The sequence below is a fragment of the Cajanus cajan genome, chromosome 3 (genome assembly GCF_000230855.2).
Source record: "Cajanus cajan strain Asha chromosome 3, NIPB_CcT2T_4, whole genome shotgun sequence".
Taxonomy (NCBI): Eukaryota; Viridiplantae; Streptophyta; class Magnoliopsida; order Fabales; family Fabaceae; genus Cajanus; species Cajanus cajan.
In genome coordinates, this window is record NC_138519.1 from 6,831,231 (window position 1) to 6,851,149 (window position 19,919).

Below are 19,919 nucleotides of genomic sequence, written 5' to 3' on the forward strand. Positions count from 1 at the left end.
TATAGCAACCCAAGATAGCACTCCCCCACACAAAGTGATCTAACCCCAAAGGGGAATTAACAACACTCAACTGTTGGACCGAGTGTATCAGCTCGGTCAGAAGAACCGTATACAAGGCATTGAAGCTCCATTCTCCACTAATCCAGCAGTCGGCAACCGTTTTGTTGGTGTCCGCAATGTGAACAAAAGGGACTTTCCCACACCAAAGCCCATTACCTGACCAATCCGTGTACCAAAGTGATGAGGCGCCCGAACCTAGATGAGGCTAGAATCCCTCACGGAGTGAAGGAAGGGCCTTCATAATACTCGACCAGATTGGAGAAGCACCCCGCTTATTTTGAGCACACAGGATAGAATCTCCATGTAGATAGAGGTTGCTGAGGAGTTGAACCCAAGGCTTCTGCGGGTCCGAAAGCAGATCCCAAACTAACTTCCCAAGGAGTGATACATTCACCCTGCGCGCCTCCCTAACCCCTAGGCCACCTAACTCTTTAGATAGAGTAACAACATCCCAACTCACTGGAGACCAAAATCGTGTATTATCAGCCTTTGCCCAGAGCATACGACGGCAAGCCTGATCAATTATATTACACACTGCTTGGGGGAGCCACAATGATTGCATGCTATAAACGGGAATAGAGGAGATGGTAGACTTCACCAGACACAAATTTCCTGCCTTATTGAGGAGCTTGGCCTTCCAAGCCGCGAGTCGACCCTGAATCTTATCCATCACATCATAGAAATCTGCGCACCTCAGCTGACCATGAGTTATGGGAACACCCAGATACTTCCCAATCCGAGTCGTATAGCTAATCCTTAGCAGTCCTTCCAACGTATCAATCCTCCTCTACGAAACCCTTCTAGAGCTCACAAACTTGGACTTAGTCAAATTGACTCTTAAGCCTGATGAACGCCAAAATTCCTCCAAGAGAGGTGCCACCAAACGAGCCTGGTCCTCTGAAGCTTGACAAAATAGTAAGATGTCATCAGCAAAGAAAAGGTGTGAAAGCGGTAGCGCCCCAGGAGATAGCTGAATCGGTTTCCAAAGACCCTCCTAGAGCAACTCAGATATCCTAAGGGATAGACGCTGCATGCAAAAAACGAACAAATACGGAGATAATGGGTCTCCCAGCCGAAGGCCTCAGGACGGGACAAATGACGGTAGTGTGCTTCCATTCCAAAGGAGGGAAATTGACGAATTCTTCAACCCCCACATGATAAGTTGGATTATGATCGTAGGAAACCCAAACTGCATCAGCGTAGACTCCAAGAACTCCCACCTGACCCTGTCGTATGCCTTTTCAAGATCGATTTTTAAGGCCAAGGAACCCACACCTAAGCCGTCTTTCCGAACGAAATGAAAGGCTTCCTGAGCAATAATACTGTGGTCACGAGTCCCCCTCCCAGGGATAAAGCTGCCCTGGAAAGGCCCAATGACGCCCTGCAAGAACGGTCGAAGACGAGCTACAATCACTTTAGAAATAACCTTCCAGGCGACATTGCATAAGCTAATAGGACGAAATTCTTTGAGGCTAACTAGGTGGTTCACCTTCGGAAGTAATACCATTTGCGTCTGCAAGAGTGATGTGTCCGAGTACCCCAACCGAAAGGCATCCCTCACCATACGCCATAATTCATCACCCACAATAGGCCAATACTGCTTGAAAAAGAATGGTTGAAACCCATCTGGCCCTGGTGCCTTGAACGACTTCATGCTCATCACCGCCCGGCGAACCTCCTCCTTCATGACTGGGGCAGTTAAGGCAGATCGGGCCTCAACTCCCAAGCCATGTGAAATCCCAGCATGCATGTCTAGAGACCCTTGATCGTTCTCCACCGAGAAAAGCTCCTTATAGAACCTGATTGCCTCAGTTTTCATGACCACAGGGTCTGTATGCCAAGTTCCATCTGGTGAAAACAACCCCTGTATTTTGTTCCTCCTTCTTCTCGCGAGTGTTTGAGCATGGAAGAAGGACGTGTTGCGGTCCCCAAACTTCACCCACTTCTCTCTAGATTTCTGAAACCATAGATACTCCTCCTGAAGACAAGTTTCGTCCAACTCCATTTGTATAGCCTTCTCCAAGCGCGACAAGCTCTCTAAATCCCCCATCTCCAGTTGTAGTTGTACCCCTTTAAGACGACGTTGGAGAGCCTTCTTCCTAGTAAGGATATACCCAAACACCTCTTTGTTAAACTTGAGGGCATCTACTTGAACAACTTGTAGCCCATTAGCAAGGGTTGGCGTGCTACGACACCATGCCTCCCTAACGATCCGCTCAAAGTCTTTATGGGTGGCCCATGCAGCTTGGAACCGAAAGGGTCGATCCGGAGATTTGTCCCTAGAGCCGTCACGCCGTAGTAAGAGTGGGAAATGATCAGAATAGACCCGACACAGATTCTCAACATATGCTTCCGGAAACATTGCTTGCCACGCGACATTACACACCGCTCGGTCTAACCGCTTTGCCAGCACAACCCCTCGTTGATTACGATACCACGTAAAGCGGCCCTTAGCCCCCATGTCGAGAAGATTACAATCATTAAGAACCTCTAGAAACTGTGATGCCCGTGCCATCGAGAAACGACCCCCACGACACTCCGTTGACAACAAAATTTCATTAAAGTCCCCAAGCACTAGCCATGGAAGCGTAATCCGTCCTCCCAACTCCCGAAGGTGAGCTCAAACCTGTTGTCTGAGTTCCACCCGAGGATTAGCATAAACGGCAGTACAAACCCAACCCTTGCTCCCTTCAACAACCGTAAACGAGATGGCCTGAGGGTGAGAGGCAAAGTCGGAGGTGGTAGCAGAGCAAGACAAGGCCATCAAAACCCAAATACCTCCAGAATGCCCCGTAGTCTCAATGCTATAACACAACTTATAGTCCAAATTTTTCCAAAAGGATTCCACCGAAGAGAACTGGCAATGAGTTTCCAAGACAATAAAAATAGACGGGTGGTGGAGCCTTACTAACTCAGAAACCCTCCTTTTACCTTTGGCATTAACAACCCCTCTAATGTTCCAACTCAAGATATTTAAATTTGTAGACATTAAATAAAGCAAAACTCGACAGGTACTTACACCATCATGGCCTCCTCTTCCAATGGCTGATCATATTGCATCACATCTTCCGTCCCCAATATGTCTCGCCCACTATCCTCGGACTCGTGAATTACCAAGGTCTTGCCACCTAGTTGGGGCGCAATGGAGACCAATCCCGTATGCAGGTTCCCCATGAGGCCTTCGTGCATGTCTCGTGAGCCTCCCAGAGTAGGATTATCTTGCGAACTGCAGGCCTTAGGAATGATACCATCCGTTACAATGCTACCTCCATCTAGATTGGGTCGTGGGCGGGCCCCAATGTCCTCCACTCTGCTGCGTTTTTTAGTCTCCTTTGCGAACCCACTTCATGTTGATTCACGGGCATCACATGGCCCATATCAACACCACTTTCACGTTCGCGGTCACCTTCACGAGAATTCACGTTCACTGCACGTTGTGCATGGCCCTGTTCACGTTCACGTGGACTCACTTTGACTGCACGTGGGTTTTTAAAAACCTCACGTGATTCGGCCTCCATATGGGATCCCCGCGTAGGGTAACGCGGAAGGTTCTGATTCTTCTCCGTATTTTCCGCAGTCCCATAATGAGAGGGAGATTTACCCTTGCTCAACGGTTTGCCGAGATTGTTTTTATGAGTTTTCCGTTTCACGATCAACCAATCCCTATGCGGATCTGGCGTGATTAGCTCCCTTGCGCGCGGAGTGGATTGCTTTCCTGATTGAGCCACAGAATCTGCACTGTGCATTGCTTCCCCTGACGGCTGTTCCACAACCTCTTTCTCTCCCATGCTGTTTGCCTTTGCCACAAGCCTAGCTGCATGTGGACAGTTCCGCAGAATGTGCCCATAACAGCCGCACGACGAACACAACAGATGTAATCCCTCATACTCCACGTTATACCAAACACCATTGAGGAAAAATCTTCCCACGACTGGTTCATTTAGATTGATCTCGACACATACTCATGCAAACCTTCCCCGTGTCATGTTGAGAGTATTCAGATCCACCTTAACTGGCTTCCCTATGGCTGAAGCGATAGTTAGGAGAACACTCTCATCATAAAACATAACTCCAAGCCCCGGAAACCTGACCCAGACAAGAGTACTGTCAACCTTCGTTGCTGAAGCTACGAACTCCGGGGACCATGGTCTAACAATCAGGTAGTGATCAAAGAGCATCCAAGGACCCCCGTGCATGACCCGTTCTCTATCCGCTTCCAAGTCAAACTTCACCATGAAGTAGCCATGTGACACGTCCAACAACTCTAGGCCTCCTTGGACCTTCCACAAGGCAGGTAGCCTGTCCCGCAAGGTTAGGAACCCCACATCTCTCCCTAGCAACTTGATCACTAGACACTGTTCCCATGGTTCACACAACTGCTTCAGGGTTGGTGCTGTGATGCTGAACTTGGGTAACAACCGATCTCCACCCTCGAAATCCAACGTCATAGCCCCTTCCTTAATAAGATCGCGAACGACCGGCCTCACAGCCGGGGCACCCAGTACCTTCTCCTTGAAGGTCATGGTCTGGCTCATCTTTAGACCCCATCACCCTCATCCGGCGGCTGTGATGGTGGTTGGCGTCCCATAGGCATTCCCCAAATCCTCTCCATTTTTTTTAAAGAGTAATGTCTGACTGCACAGTATATGTCATGTAAATACAAATGAACTGTTATTGGTGAAAGAAAATGGAAATAAATAAATAAAATTAAGACAAATAAATAAATAACGGTGTGAATTATTTAACTTTTGTTTTTTTAAAAATAAAAAAAAATTGTAAGCTAATAGTATTCAATGAAAAATTTCTATTAATATAATTTTTCTAAGCGATTTTATTAAAAAAATGTAATTAAACTTTTTAATAGAATTTATATTTTAGAAAACAAAAGTTAAGTATTAAGGAGTAAGAATCATTTGAAATTTCTTAATCATATAAAATTCTGCTAATATTTTTTTTTATATATATAGTTTTCCTTAATAAGAGAAGTAGAATATTAAAGAATGGTATGATATAGTTAATGTCGTATTGCTTACTACATGCTGCTGTGGCTTTGTGTACGGAAATGTACTCTCCATGTGGTCTTAGGTGGAGGTTTACCATTCTCACTCAAACACACCAAAGCCAACACAAGTCATGTCTCACCCTCATCACTCATAAATAAACAATATTAGGTGGGATATGATACTAAATTACAAAATATTTGTCTTATATTAAACTTGCCTCAAAACTACACGCATATATAAATATTTTACTACAAATATTTAGTCAAATTTATGATAGAAATTAGTTATCAATTAAATTAATAAATATTTTATGCTATTAAAAATAAAATATAAATATAATACGTTTACTCTTTAGTTAATCAACATATAAATTAAAATATTAATCAATATATTTTTTAAGTTTATAATAATATGTACGATAAATTTGTTGACATCGTTAATTATTATATTTAAAGTATTATTTATTTTGATATTAGATTAAATCGTCGTAATTCTATTCTTAAACAAGTATTTTAGTGAGTTAAATAAAAAAGATGTTCATAAACAATGATTATCTTTAACTTTCAAGAGATATGAAACTTTGAAACTATTATTAAAACAATTTCTTCAATTAAAATTAAAGCGACCTCCATTAATATTTTGTTTATAAATTTGCTAGTATTATTAAAATTATTATATTCAAAATATTATGTTTATTATGCCATCACAAGTCTTCGAAAAAATATTTATATAAATTAAACAATGAGAGTGTTTATAAACGATTTCTAACTTTTACTCTTATTAAATTATTTGAAAATTTCAAATATATCAAAATAAACACTCAACTAATTTTTAAATAAAGTCTATGTTTAAGCTGTATGAATGAAAAAGACACATCCAATAATAAAAGTGGTCTATCATATTCTAGAAAGAAAGAAAAAAAAAATCTTAAACAAAATCGTACAGATATTTTTTTAATAATAAAAGAATCATACAATGTTAGAGATAAGTTAATTAAAAAAAGTCATACACCCAGACACATGCACTTGACTTATCTGTGTGTTGTCAGCTAGCCCTTATCTTAATGGACAAAAGGGACAAATCTTCCATGTTTAGGGATAGTTATTATAAGAACTCCTGCTTCATGCATATGGATAATCACGCAGGAATTCTGTAATACATGAGGACAAATATTCAGCTTAAAATATATAAATGCTCCAATTAATGTTTCAATTTTTAAGATATGATAAATTAAGTTAAATGATTCCTTCATTGGAAACAAAAGAGACACATTGATAGTTAAGTTTGGCATTGGATTAATTTTTCGTTCATATAGTTCACTTTTTGTGTAATGAAATGCAAGTTAGATATTGTGATCGATGTTTTAAAAATTGGTGCGGTATTAAACAAGTCAAAGTATTTGTTTTAATTTAAATAGTATATAATGATGGTCAAATTAGTGGTGAAAATTAAAATAATATACTTAAAAAATATAATATTATATTTTGCAATATTAAAAGTTGAAATATGAGATCATTTTGTAAGTTCTTATGATGTTTGAAGTACTCACAAAAATATAAATAAAATATATTACAATGTTTAAATTTAAAGTTCCAACAATATCCAGCAGTGCCCATATTAACAAAGTTTATATATTCAAAATAAAAAAAAAAGAATGATAAATATCTTAAGTTGATATTTCCTTTTAAAAATCAAACAACATTGTATTAAACATTTTTATTGACCTGTTAATCTATTGTGAACTAGTTTTTGTTGGTTTAACCAAATTTTAACAAAATTTACAATTTTTTACTGACTTTTTTTTTCCCAAAGTGGATTATGTGATTTATTTGAATTTGACACGAGATCAGTTTTCTTGTTGTATTGGGCCTATTGGCTAATCTAATTCAGCTTCTAAACTATGATTGTGGGTCTATGTTAACAGAATAATATATCATGCAAAAAATTAATACATAGTATTATTACATTCAATGCTTAATATGCCAAACCATCACAATACACCTAAAAAGTGATATTTTTAGTTGAGGTTATATGTCTAAGCCAAAGATCAAACCAAATCCTTAGTTAAAAAATATAAATGAGGAATCACTTGAACTAACATTTTATTATTATTAATGATTATAATATTAGTTTAACTTTAGACAAATAAAAATAAATAAATCTTAACATTGATTTTTTTATTCATAACCATATAATACTTTTAATAATAGTTTTGAAGAGATAACAAGAACAATGCTTTGCATGAAAAGTTTTAAGAAATGTAAGCAGGACAATATAGATTAGATTTAATCACCTATGTACTACTAGCGTAAAATTTTTTACACTGACAACTAATTATATTTTTTAATTGTGTCATGTCACTGTTAAAAGTAAATATGTTTACAGTGACATGACACAATTAAAAGATATAATTGGTTGCCAGTATAAAAATACTTTACACTGACAGTGTATAGGTGATTAACTCTATAGATTATGAGTTGCTTGACAAACTATATATCAATATGTATAAAAAATAAAATAAATAAAGAGTTGTTGAACGTGAATGTCTTTCAACACTGATGTAATGATATAAGCTTTCTGGACCCAAGATATGGACGTGTCTCAATTTTTCAATCAAAGCCCAACAGTGTAATGAGCGGGTTGGTTAAACTAGCCTCAACCTTCCCACAAAAAAATTTTGGGGCCTTAACTTTATACCAAGAAAAAAAAACAACACAAACAAAATTTCCCCTCTTTGCTTTTCTTCAACCCAAAAATAAAAAGCCAGAAGTAAAAAGCAAAAAGGAAAAGACCCAGCCAAGAAATTCACTAGTAAAAACAAAAGAATGTTATTAATTGGGATCTAGGAGGTGACAATTATAATTAATCTAATCCACTTACCAAAATTATCTTAATTAATCGGCTTATGTCTAAAGCTTTTCCATCCATAATAAAAGTTCTTTCATTAATTTTTTTTTTCATGGACATAATTTATGTTGTGTTCTAAAATTGATAATGAATAATTAATTTATATTTGTGGGACGTAATTTTTATTGACCAAATATTATTTTAACATAAATAAGAATCGAACTTAGGACTACCAAGTTGATTCACTCATCTAATATGTTTTGTAATATTTTATAGTTTATCAATAATTAAAGTATTATTAATATTTTAAAAGAGTGTTTATTCACTATTTATTCGTGAGATTCAGTTAACATTCAAGAATACTTACAAATTAGTTTATATTAATAACATATTGAATAATAATAATAATAATAATAAATTTATTAAAGTTGTGAAGCTTATTTAAAATTAATTTTTTTACAATTATAAATATTATTTATTGATAACTATTTATAATTATGTAACACAAAATATTTAATATTTTAAATTTTAGTAATAATAATTAATATATATATATATATATATATATATATATATATATATATTAAATCACTAAGGCTAGTCTAATAGTAGAAGAATTAAAATAATTGTTAAGTCAAAAGATGATCTTAGATTTCTTAGACTATTAAATTTAATGGTAACAAATTCAAATGTTTTTAAGAAATAAGATTTTCAAATTATACTATAAGATGAATAGTGATAACATGATTAATTATTATAACATTAAGTCTCTAAGATGAAACATTTTATCTATAAGACAAAAGTTTTATATTTATATCATTGTTTAATAATTGAATCATGTTTATTACTTAATATATAGAAGGGAATAAAGAGCTTCTTTGCAAGGAACACAACCATATTTTTGCATCAGAAAAAAAGATTAGCATATCTCTTGAAGCATGTAAAATCTCAGAGAAAGTTATTTTCAACTAACACACACATAGTTCCTATTTTTTGATACCTAAAAAATGGTAAGTAACTTTTTTGATTAAATAAGAAGTGATAATTTGGTAAAACACATTTAATGCTTACATTTAATGCACCAATTGACACTTCTCGCCATAAGAAATGAAGATAAAGATAGACATAATAAGCTTGTGAGAGACGCTCAATGATTTGTAATGGTCATTTTCATGAAACACGTATATATAAAAAGTTTGAAGACTCAAAAAGAGTAAGAAACAATTATTGTAAAAAGATATATTCATTCTTTCTGTAAAACTTTATATTTAATTGGTTGTATCATGTCTTAATAGTAAAATGAAATAACATAATTATTTCATAGCTTTAACTTTATGTTATTTATTTGAGCATGAAGATATTGGACGATAAAAGAACACTTGATTGTTAAAACCTGAAGAGACTTTGTACTGAAAGAATATTTTGATAGTTATTTGAAGATGCAAGTTAAAAAACACTTTGGTTGATCCAGAAGTGACTTCTAAAAAAATACTTGTATTTTTAAAAAAGATAGTGAAACTTGATCAGATTGATAAAAAATTAGACATAATTTTGATAATTAACGTGAACCAATATAAAAATATCGTGTGTTCTTTTTACTTAACTTTTAGTCTACACTCTTAATGTTTTGATACTATTTCATTATTTTTAAAAAGTATTAAAATTTTAAATTTTGTGTTGATACTATTCACCCTTTCTAATCTTTCTTTTCTCCATAGTGATATACATAATAGTTTAGGTTCTAACTTTGGTATGTCACTATAATTCCAAAAGCTAAAAAAATATTAAAAAAGTCATTCACATAAAAAGCATATTTATAGATAATATTAATTTTTTTTTATCATTTAATAAAATTTTATTATTATACTATAGAGGATGTGAATTAATTAATACAAAATTATTTTAATTTAATAAGTAACTTGAAAAACAACAAGACATTATAACATACTTTTCAAAAGATACATTATAATATATGTTATCTATAAAAAAATATTTATTCTACATAAATAATTTTTTTAATGAATTCTTATATATTTAAACACATAATTATTTTGTGTGATTATGTTTTTAAAATTTATTCTTCATTTTAAAGTTCCTTTTAATTTCTTGATCAATTCAAATTTTTTATTTATTATGTAAAAATTAAAATTTAAATATTTTTAAAATAAATTATCAATATTTATATATCATAATAAGTTATTTATCTTAAATTAAAATATAATTTATATATTTTAAAAAATTTATTTATACAAATATAAAATATAATTTATATATTCAAATATTATAAAATTTAGTTATATATAATAAATATTTAACCCGTAAATTAATTTTTATAATAACTAATTAAACCTACGTGAATTTGTGATTGGTAGATTGCTAATTTTGTTTTGTTTTGTTTTTTTTTTTGAAGAGAGATATTAAAGTCAATTTGAAATCGGTAGCACGATCACATTGACACCAGACTAGGTTGCAGTTGTTGGTAGGGTGCACCAGCCGCAGACGATCCCCCCTGGCTCATTCTCTACTTGGTCATTCTCCACTCACTCCACCATCTTCTCTCTGTTGTGGTGGCGACTCAGAAAAACCAACCACACCTCCAATTACCCAAACTCCGAACCGCATTAACCGATAAAAGATCCGAATGAGGGATCCCAATCTGGAGCTGCAGGAATCCGGTTGGGAGGAGCTGCGCAAGGAAGCGCGCAAGATCGAGGGCGATCTCGACGTCAAGCTCTCTTCCTACGCCAAACTCGGCGCTCGCTTCACCCAAGGAGGAGGTTCCTTCCATTCACTTTATTCAATCTTAATTCAACATATATGTACTGGAATCTCAATCGCCTTTTATGTTTTCCGAATCTGAATTATGAACAATGTTGAAGGCTTGCTAATCTCATCTTACGCCCGAGTTACTTCTTCTTCATGTTTTTAGTTTCCGATTTGCGGCTGATTGTTACTGCATTTCGGTCGTTTACATGTGGTGATTTAGTTTTTTTATGTAGGCGTTGCGCTGTTGAAATGGAAATGTTTCTCCTGCGCGTGAAATTGTATACCTGATGGGTTGATTTTTGTTAATTAATAGCGGTTGACGGACTGATTTTTTGTTAAAGGATGAATGTTGTTAACCAGTAATTATTAACTCGTTGATTTTTTCTAGGAATGTGATTGTGATCAAGGTTTCAATTGCTATCGCAAATATAATTTGAAATCTGGATTGTGATATTTGCTTTTTTATCTTGTGGCACAGCGATTTATAGCCTTGAAATGGTTGGTTTTGAAAGAAAGCTAAAGTTTCAAAAATTGAGATGGGGGAGAAATTATGCGTTTCCTGATTAAGACATTAAGCACTTTTTATAATTAAATGTATTTAGTGTGGCAGTGGCTGTTCTCGATGTTTGCGGATTATGAGAATATATCTCTTGTTATTAGGTTATGTGGATAGCGGTTCACCACCTATTGGGTCCAGTAGTAGGTCTTGGAAGTCCATGGAAATGGAAATTCAGTCTTTGCTTGAGAAGCTGTTGGACATAAATGATTCAATGAGTCGATGTGCTGCATCTGCTGGACCAGCTACTTCTGTGACTCAAAAGTTGGCTAGGCACAGAGACATTCTTCATGAGTTTACCCAGGTGTGTTGACTTTACACTTGTATTTTGAATGATTTAGTTTTAAAGTTTCAACTTTCTGACAGTTCAAAAAGAATGAATCTCTAGCAATGTAGATTGTTACAGAAGTGCTTGTAGTTTATTACTATACATGACATTGCATATTCTTTGGTTAGTGGCTGGATGGATATTGCATTGGATTTGACATTTTGAATTTGTAGATTGTAAGAATTGGTGTGTTTTTCCATCTCACTTGCAATGCTTGGTGCAGGTTTAGAGAGAAAAGAAAAGCATATTCTCTTAATAATATGTGACCATACACACTAGGATTTATGGTTAGAATTAGAATTTAGAAATGGCTAAGGAGAGATAATCAATCTGCTATGAATTAGGAGAAAGTAAATGAGCAAATTAAGAGTTAAGAGCAGAGCAAAACAAGGGATAAAAGACAGCATACCTAATGGCAATTGAATCATTGTAGTTAATTTTTTTTTGGTAACTAACAAATTTTCCTAAAATTCCCAAGAATTATTTCCTATCCAACTCCAACAGCCCTCTCAAGTTGGTTCATAGATATCTTTTGTGCCCAACATGCTTACAAAAAGTTCAAATTTAGGTCAGAAGAATCCTTTGGTGCAGATATTTGCCACTTGTTGCATAGTTAGACACAAGTTCCATACAAATAGCTCCATCATCTATCTTCTCTTTTTTGAAGTGTCTCTCGATTTTCAACTATTGGTGGGTTATATCCATGGCTCTCTATTCTGTTTCGGCACTGCTCCTTGCTACCATGTTCTATGTTTCTTGCTCTGCTAACCAACTTACACCATACAAACATGCAATAATCTGTTACAAATCTTCTGTCAGTGATAGACCCTACCCTGTCAGCATTTATGTAGGCTTTGGTGATCTATTTTGTGGCTTTTTGAGCAAATGATATTTGCCTATGTCCTCTTCAAGTATCTCAAGATCCAATATACTACCTTCCGGTGTTCTTGATAGATTGAATGCTTGAATCGACTTGTTAACCTTACTGACAAAATATAAGGCCATGTATGTCACAAGTAAATCAGTTCTCCTACTAATCTTTAACATTTAGAAGTGTCTACAGTCCCCTTACTTGTCATCCTTGAGCTTTTGATTTGGGTCAATAGGGTTGTACATCTTTTGAGAGAGAACAACCTTTTATTTACCTTGCAATCTCTACTTTAAGTGTTGTGATTAGAGTTAGATGCAATATTTTCTATACTTGAGAATGTTTTAGGGATTATGAGAATGAATTTTCTGCATAGCTTGAGTTAGTTACTCAGCTGATATTGTATTTATATGCACTTTTTCAGTGATTACAATTATGTTTATGGGAAGATTAATGTTGACTCTAGTTGCTAAGTACATGTATCTTAGGTTATAAATACAACAATAGCTAGTCTAAAAATTAATTGCTACAAATTCCAATCAGCATTTAATTACTGATTTAATTCCAGTACTCCTTCTCGAGATGGAGCATATAAGTCAAATGCTACAAGCCGGGAACAAATATACTGAATTCTTGGTCTGCTAGTTGATCATTATAACTAACAAATTCGGCAATGACTTCTTTAAAGAACTTTCTCCCAAAGTAAATGACAAACAATTTCAATATGTTTATGCCCTTATTGGAACAATGAATTGGAAGCTATATTAAAACCTGGTTTGATTTTGAGTGTCCCCAAACTTCAATTCTTGAAGTTGTATAATCCAAATGAGTTAAAGCATGGCTAGAACCGTAGCCCTATATTCTACTTTGCACTAGATCACACAATCACATTTTTCTTTTTACTCTTCCAACAGACAATATTTCTTCCAATAAAGACACAATACCCTAAAGTGGACTGCCTATTAATAAGTGATCCTACCCAATTTGCATCACAAAAACCAATTATTTGAGTGTTTCATTGGTCCTCATAAGGTAGAAATTGTCCTGGTGCCTTTTTAACGTGCCTCAAAATTCAGATCGCTGCATCCCAATGATCATTATGAGGAGAGATTACACAAATTGCCATACCACTACTAATACAAAGGAAATATCTGACCTCTTAATAGGGAGGTAGATGAGTTGTCCAACTAATCTCGTATATCCTTTTGGATTTGAATAAGGCTCCCCTTGACTAGGTAGTAGCTTTTTTTTAATATTTAATAGGTCCATGGGACAATCAATCGATCTATAATCCATGATACCAATTTCTTTAAAGTATGTGTAATGTGTACTTGCTCTATGAGATGATAATCCCCAAATTCTTGTTTTAAAAATGGCCACATGAATGCTCCTTTAGTTGAGAGTTTTTCATGATCATTTTCTATCAATACTAAATCATTTAAATTATCCACCAAGTAATCAAATTTATTTAGGGGAGTATGGTGATAGAAGACTAAGCAATTTGTGTCATTGTGTTCCAATCCAAAAACTTGAACAACAAAACTAAATTTGGAAAATCTAGCTTGTGGTGACTATTTAAGACCATAGCGAGATTGTTGCAGTTTGCATACCAAGCTAGATTCCCCCCAAGCAACAAAGCTAGATGTTTGCCTCATATAAATCTCCTCTAAGTTGTCCATGAAAAATTGCTTTTCTTGATATCTATCTAATTTAGTGGCTTATGAAAAATGGCACCATGGCAAAAAGGGTCTGATTCGCTAAAGTGAACAACTCTCTTTAGAAGACAAAGTCAGTAATCTCAATCGTTGATGAGAAAATCAACAGTTGATATTATGTGCTCATGCATAACAAATCATGGGTGCATTAGAATATCAACCGTTGATTTTCTTATCAACTTTGCTTACTTCACCTTTACTCACTGTAGAGGAGCCAAATTTTGGAAAGAAATAATAAGACAACAATGATTTTTGCCATTGGGAAAAAAGTATCTCAATAGTCAATACCACAACAAATCTGCTAAAAATTAGTTGAAAACAAAGGACCAAATCAAGGGACAAGAACTGAGCAAAAGAAGGTATTAAAAAAGCCTACCTAACAGAAAATGAAGTGGATCATTTTATAGGGAGTTGTTTTTGTCCTTTTAAATAAAAGATGTTGGATCTTGGCCATTGTGCCAAATAAAAATGAAATAGTTATAAGTAATTAGCGAGGTGCTGTCTTTTATATTTTTCCTATTCTCACTCCATTAGTAGGGTGTGTGTGACCCACTGAATTACTAATTGAATATTTTCTCTCAATAAAATGATGTTTGTTACAAGTATTCTTTGCCCTGAGTCTTAATTTCAACAAAGTTTCCAGTACCAATTCTTTGTTATCATATATGATGTCATGTCAAGCCTGTAACATTGGGTAAACTGCTGAATCAGATGGCTGGTGATTCTTAAAATCTGTCACTACATATGCCTTGTGCTATTCTGAGTAAACTGAAAGAATTGAAAATGGAAAGAAGTACCGAGGTCTTTGTCTGAGATGTGAAAGATGGAAATGAGTAGATTGAATTTGATATTGATTCCATTTCTTTAGAATGGTTTGACTGACAATAATGAAGAATAAGAATGTCCTTGGACTGTGATTATTCTCTTGTCCCTATTGTAGGCTTTTTAAGCAAATAATAATTAACAAGGATTGAAAAGTAAATTACTAATCTATCTGGTCTGAGCTCTTATGAATGTGTGCTGTAGGACTAAATATGGGATAAAATCATAAGATATATCCTCCTATAGTAATAACAACAAAGCCTTATCCCACTAGGTGATGTCAGTTATGCAGATCATACAACGCCAATCAGCTTGGTTACACACCAAAGTTTTAGAGATGTTATTTACCATGAAATCCCTCTTGACAACTTCCTCTAATCTCTTTCTTGTTCTCCTTCTCCTCTTCATAGGAATAAAAATCATGCAATCTATTCTTCTCACTAGTGCCTCCCGTGGCCTTTGTACATCTCCAAATCTCTTTAACTGCCTTATATTCCCATGGTAAGAAAAAACTGATCTTCTGATATACTTGTAGTCCATTTCATGCTAACAAAACATATGAGGCTACTATGTGTAATGTTTTGGTGCATTTGTCAAATTTCTAGTTGAACCCCCTTATCATCCTTTTTAAGCAGTGAAAGTTGTATTAGAAAGTGTTGAAAGAGAGAAAAGCAGATGGAAGAGATGTTGAACTATGTGTCTAATCTACACAACGGAGTCCATTTTATATAAGGGTGATTGCAACAAATAAAAAATAATTAACGGAGATTTATTCTTAAATACATGATATGATATGCCTTTAATCACATTCTAATAAATCTGATTCTAATAAGATATGCCTATAATTACAAACATCCTTATTAAATAAGGAAATAAATCATAAAATAAAAGAAGAATAAATCCTATGAGATCATCTAAGATACTCGAAAATATTCAATGATATAAAAGTGTTATCATCAAATATTTCTCAATATTTTTACAGAAAGTAAACTCAATTTTTCTGCTATGAAATTGAGCAGTGTTCTACGGGCATTAAGGCATTTTAACTTCAGTTTTTCTCATGGTGATCTAACTGTACATGCTTTAAACAATTCCTTCAATGTGTAATGCACACCTATCATACCATGATTTATTTAATCTTTGTCACTTTGACTTGATATATTGTGGCCAAGTCCTACCTACTTTTATGCTAATTTTTAGTTGAAAAAATTATACAGGAATTAGAAAGGTTTTAAAAATTAGAATTTACTGCAATGTATTGGATATGGAGACATTAAAAAATTCTATTAATTTTTAATTCTCTTCAGGAATTTAGGCGTATCAAGGGGAACATAAACTCAATGAAGGAACATGCGGAGCTTTTGAGTTCTGTCAGGGATGATATTACTGACTTCAAGGTGAATCATGAGTATGATTTAAATTAAATTACACATATATTTTCTCATAGTTGTACTAGACTTACCTTCTTCTGGCAGACATCAGGCAGTATGTCACCGAGGATGCAGTTACTACGTGAGAGAGCTGCTATCCATGGAAATATATCTCATGTAAGTATTTATTCTAGGAAGTATAATAAATTTGTGTTTCTTCTAATTCTCAATTGGTGAACATTTATTTATTGGCCAGTGGTGAATGCTAAATAGGCATTGATCCCTTGAAAGTTGCATCTAAGGGGACAAACTAGGCTCTTTCCTCATTAGTCGGGTTTGCACAAAATTTGAACTATTATCATACAGCCAGATGTAGCTAAGATTTGTCATATGGTGTCTTTTGTTCTTTTGTACAATTTTTTTTTTTGCTGTATATCATATGGTGTCTTTGAAATCACATCCAAGGTTTAAACTAAATTCAGTTGCTTCCCAATGTATAAATTTTAACTGGAGATTTAGATATTCAGTATCCCAGATTCCCAGTAGTACTGAAAGTATATTCCTTTTTTTTTTCAATACCCATATCCTTTTCCATATCTCAATTATTCTTATTGAAGTTCCATCTAGAATTGGCTGGCCACACTGTGGCACCCACTATTGCATCTTTGCAAAGTTATTGGTTCTTGCATGATGTTTAGTTTGATATAGTTAATTCTTAAAGCATATTGTTGGATTTATGATTTTAAATCCTCAGTTTTTAGTACTGCATTTATCTGTACATGAAGAATATTTATAACAAGATTTTTTTTTTTTAAATCTTGAATATGTTTTGCTTTATATCTTTTTAAGATTTCTCCACTTGATGCTGACATAATGTCATAATTATGGGTCTCTTATGGCTACTCTTTTCTTTCCTGCTCTTATTAAACATGACTCTATTATCCTGAATTTTAAGGAGTCATGATTCACTTTCCCCGCATTTTTCCAGATAGATGATGTGATTAGTCAAGCTCAAGCAACAAGATCTGTGTTGGGTTCTCAGAGACAATTGTTTGGTGATGTTCAAGGAAAAGTGAAGGTTCTTGGTGACAAGTTTCCCATCATTCGTAGCCTTCTTGGTATGTTTTACCTTTTTATCTTTCTAATTTTCCCTTGATTTTAAGATTTACCTCTCTTTGTTGACCAAATACGTGCTTTTGTAGGTTCAATAAGAAGGCGGCGCTCAAGGGATACTCTTATCCTGTCAGCGGTGATTGCTGCTTGTACGTTGTTTATCATCATTTATTGGCTCTCAAAGTAACAAAAATAATTTGTAACACACAAATTATGAATTATGGTACTCCTATCCATCGAGTTTTTCTGCTTTTGTCTGTTTATTTTTTATTTTGTTTTTAGGGAGGGGGAAGAGTAGGATTTTTTTTTTCATTGCACTGTCTAGGAGCCTCATATTTGTATGTCAGTTGTTGGCATTAAAAAAAATCTTATTTTAATACAATTTTTTATATAAATAATTATCAAATAGTAAAATTCGACATTGTTTCTTGTCTTTTGTCAACTAGATTCTAGTTTTCTGGTTTTTTTTTTCTTTTGGGGAAGGGGCGGCTACTTAGGAGCTTAATTGGTATTATGTAAAGTTAATTTAATAATTCCTAATAACAAAGTAACCTGCTGGGCGTTAGGCTGATATACTTTCTGCAACAAACAACACGCATTTAACATACTTTCTTACCGTTGCCTCAATAAGTTACTTGAGCAAAAAAAAATGTGTATAGGTAGAAACAATTATAAGCTAGTCGAAATGTGAGCAATCTTCTTTTTGCTTGTCTTTGAAAACCTATTTAAAGCATGTTAAAGTATATAATACGAAAATTTTAGATTTTCATGTTAATTTCAATATATAAAAGTAAGAGTTAGTAGTTAGCAATCTTTTATATCTCACGCATAAATGCTTAATATTTGAGATTGAGATCATATCAGGATATCCACTTATATCCTTTGGTAGCATGGGGTTCGGTCATTGGGTTATATTTGTCAAATTACTATGAGAAGTTAACTTGAGATCTGTGTTAGGAAAAAGGTATGGGGATGGTATGTCCACCACAGGAAGGATGAATAAATAAAGTTGAGTAAGTTAAGAAGGGTGACTTAAGCAATGAAAGTTGACATCACTGTAGAGTGGGACTGGGAACTGCACACTCCAAAATTTGTAGTTAGCAAGCATTTGTTGGATTTTATACAGCACATGATTTGATATTGAGAAGTCTGTACACGTGAAATCACCACTACTACTACTTGCTTCTTGTCTCTATTTGTCCATAAGACCAGCTTGCCGTGCATGCACTTGCTGGCAATTTTTCTTTCCCTGCTGGTGGCGTGGTCCCGTCATGTCCTCATGCTGTTGTGGTCCTTGTTCAACATTCCAATTGGCTTAACCAAGTAATGTGTCTAGTAACACATTATAGATCTCCCCCAGCATGTGCAATCTCATCTTGTTTCCTTAAAAAATCTGAAACATGTATTTAATCAGTACGCTATTATCATGTCGGCCTCCTAGATTATGTGGACTTTAATGTTCGCAACATTGTGGGTCACTTGAATTATATCTCTGTTCAGAGCATTCATTGAAATCATAATGTGGCTCAAACCTTTTATTTCAAGTGTTCCACACTCATGCAGTAATTTGTGTATAATCCACAACTAATTGTATATATCCCTGAAATTGTCGATGCAGACTTCATAACAGAGGGAGGCGATGGGCCATAGAAAGTACATAATGACGCCACATCTGAGCACAATGTTTTCTTTTTTTCTTTCTGAAACCTGAAATGAAATTTATGCATTTATATGTATAATACATGAATGTGTGTCATCATATTTGTTATAGCTTAATTAGCGGTTTTGAATATGTAAATAAGTTAAATACTCAGAAGAAAAGACTTTGCTGCACATAATATTATTCATCTTGAACATAATTGTCTTTTGTTAACAGTACTTGTAGTCTCCCGAAAGAAATAAACTTGCAAAAAAATAATGTTAATAATTATGAATTATTAGATTTTTTTTTTGTAAATTAAGATATTTCTTAGTTAAACATTAATGACTAATTTCTCGAGATATTGAAATTTATTTAAAGGATTAATTCTTTTGGACAAATATTTTTTATGCACAACTGGTTATTTTATGAATTATTAGATGGGAATGTGGGAAGTTATAAAAGGAAATAGTCAGCAATAGCGGCTCCACTGGGTCTGAACTTTGGAGAGATGCATTGCTTCTGGAAAATATAAAACTAAAAACCCCATTAAGAAGCTGACTTCGTACCATTTATGGAGAATCACAACACGTGGTGATTCAATTTAGATTAGAAGCGGGAAAGAGAAGGAAGTTGGTTTGATCATTGATGTCTAGTAAAAACATGGCTAAGCAAAGGCTGAGGAAGATTAGGTACCTCTCTGGTAATCTATATGTATAATATTGTAGCATACAGTAGCTTAGAGCATAGGGCTTCTTAGGTAGTTTTGTGTGGTAATGGTAGCTGAGGACCAACTACGCCTGTACGTTCTTGTGTAACAGTAGGGCTGTAC

The 19,919-nt window shown here is 34.4% G+C and overlaps 2 protein-coding genes across 3 annotated transcripts; one reads left to right on the forward strand and one right to left on the reverse strand.

The window, feature by feature from the left end:
• Nucleotides 1-265: 265 nt before the first annotated feature.
• On the reverse strand, nucleotides 266-3,249 carry LOC145955996 (uncharacterized). The gene is made up of 5 exons (XM_083071551.1): nucleotides 3,080-3,249; nucleotides 2,687-2,864; nucleotides 1,286-2,596; nucleotides 872-1,054; nucleotides 266-757 (listed from the first exon to the last, which is right to left on the reverse strand). The coding sequence occupies exons 1-5, from the start codon at nucleotides 3,247-3,249 to the stop codon at nucleotides 266-268; spliced, it is 2,334 nt and encodes a 777-aa protein (XP_082927677.1).
• A 7,140-nt stretch (nucleotides 3,250-10,389) lies between these two features.
• GOS12 (golgi snare 12) lies at nucleotides 10,390-19,390 on the forward strand. Of its 2 annotated transcripts, XM_020380293.3 has the most exons (7): nucleotides 10,390-10,687; nucleotides 11,337-11,536; nucleotides 16,273-16,362; nucleotides 16,441-16,512; nucleotides 17,324-17,453; nucleotides 17,538-17,671; nucleotides 19,067-19,390. In XM_020380293.3, exons 1-6 carry the CDS (start codon nucleotides 10,552-10,554, stop codon nucleotides 17,633-17,635), a joined length of 726 nt encoding a protein of 241 aa, XP_020235882.1. In that variant the 5' UTR covers nucleotides 10,390-10,551; the 3' UTR covers nucleotides 17,636-17,671; nucleotides 19,067-19,390. The 2 variants fall into 2 exon arrangements, with proteins under 2 accessions (XP_020235882.1, XP_020235881.1); XM_020380292.3 differs by lacking the exon at nucleotides 19,067-19,390 and having other exon boundaries at nucleotides 10,392-10,687; nucleotides 17,538-17,869.
• Nucleotides 19,391-19,919: the final 529 nt, after the last annotated feature.

Excerpts from the sequence above, each read along its gene's own strand:
- LOC145955996 (XM_083071551.1), bottom strand. The coding sequence starts at position 3,249 with ATGCACGAAGGCCTCATGGGGAACCTGCATACGGGATTGGTCTCCATT. Across the intron at positions 2,865-3,079 it reads GAAGAGGAGGCCATGATGGT|CATTGAGACTACGGGGCATT; the intron begins GTAAGTACCTGT and ends GTTGTGTTATAG. Across the intron at positions 758-871 it reads ATTTGACTAAGTCCAAGTTT|CTGAGGTGCGCAGATTTCTA; the intron begins GTGAGCTCTAGA and ends ACTCATGGTCAG.
- GOS12 (XM_020380293.3), top strand. The coding sequence starts at position 10,552 with ATGAGGGATCCCAATCTGGAGCTGCAGGAATCCGGTTGGGAGGAGCTG. Across the intron at positions 16,363-16,440 it reads ATGATATTACTGACTTCAAG|ACATCAGGCAGTATGTCACC; the intron begins GTGAATCATGAG and ends TTCTTCTGGCAG. Across the intron at positions 16,513-17,323 it reads TCCATGGAAATATATCTCAT|ATAGATGATGTGATTAGTCA; the intron begins GTAAGTATTTAT and ends GCATTTTTCCAG.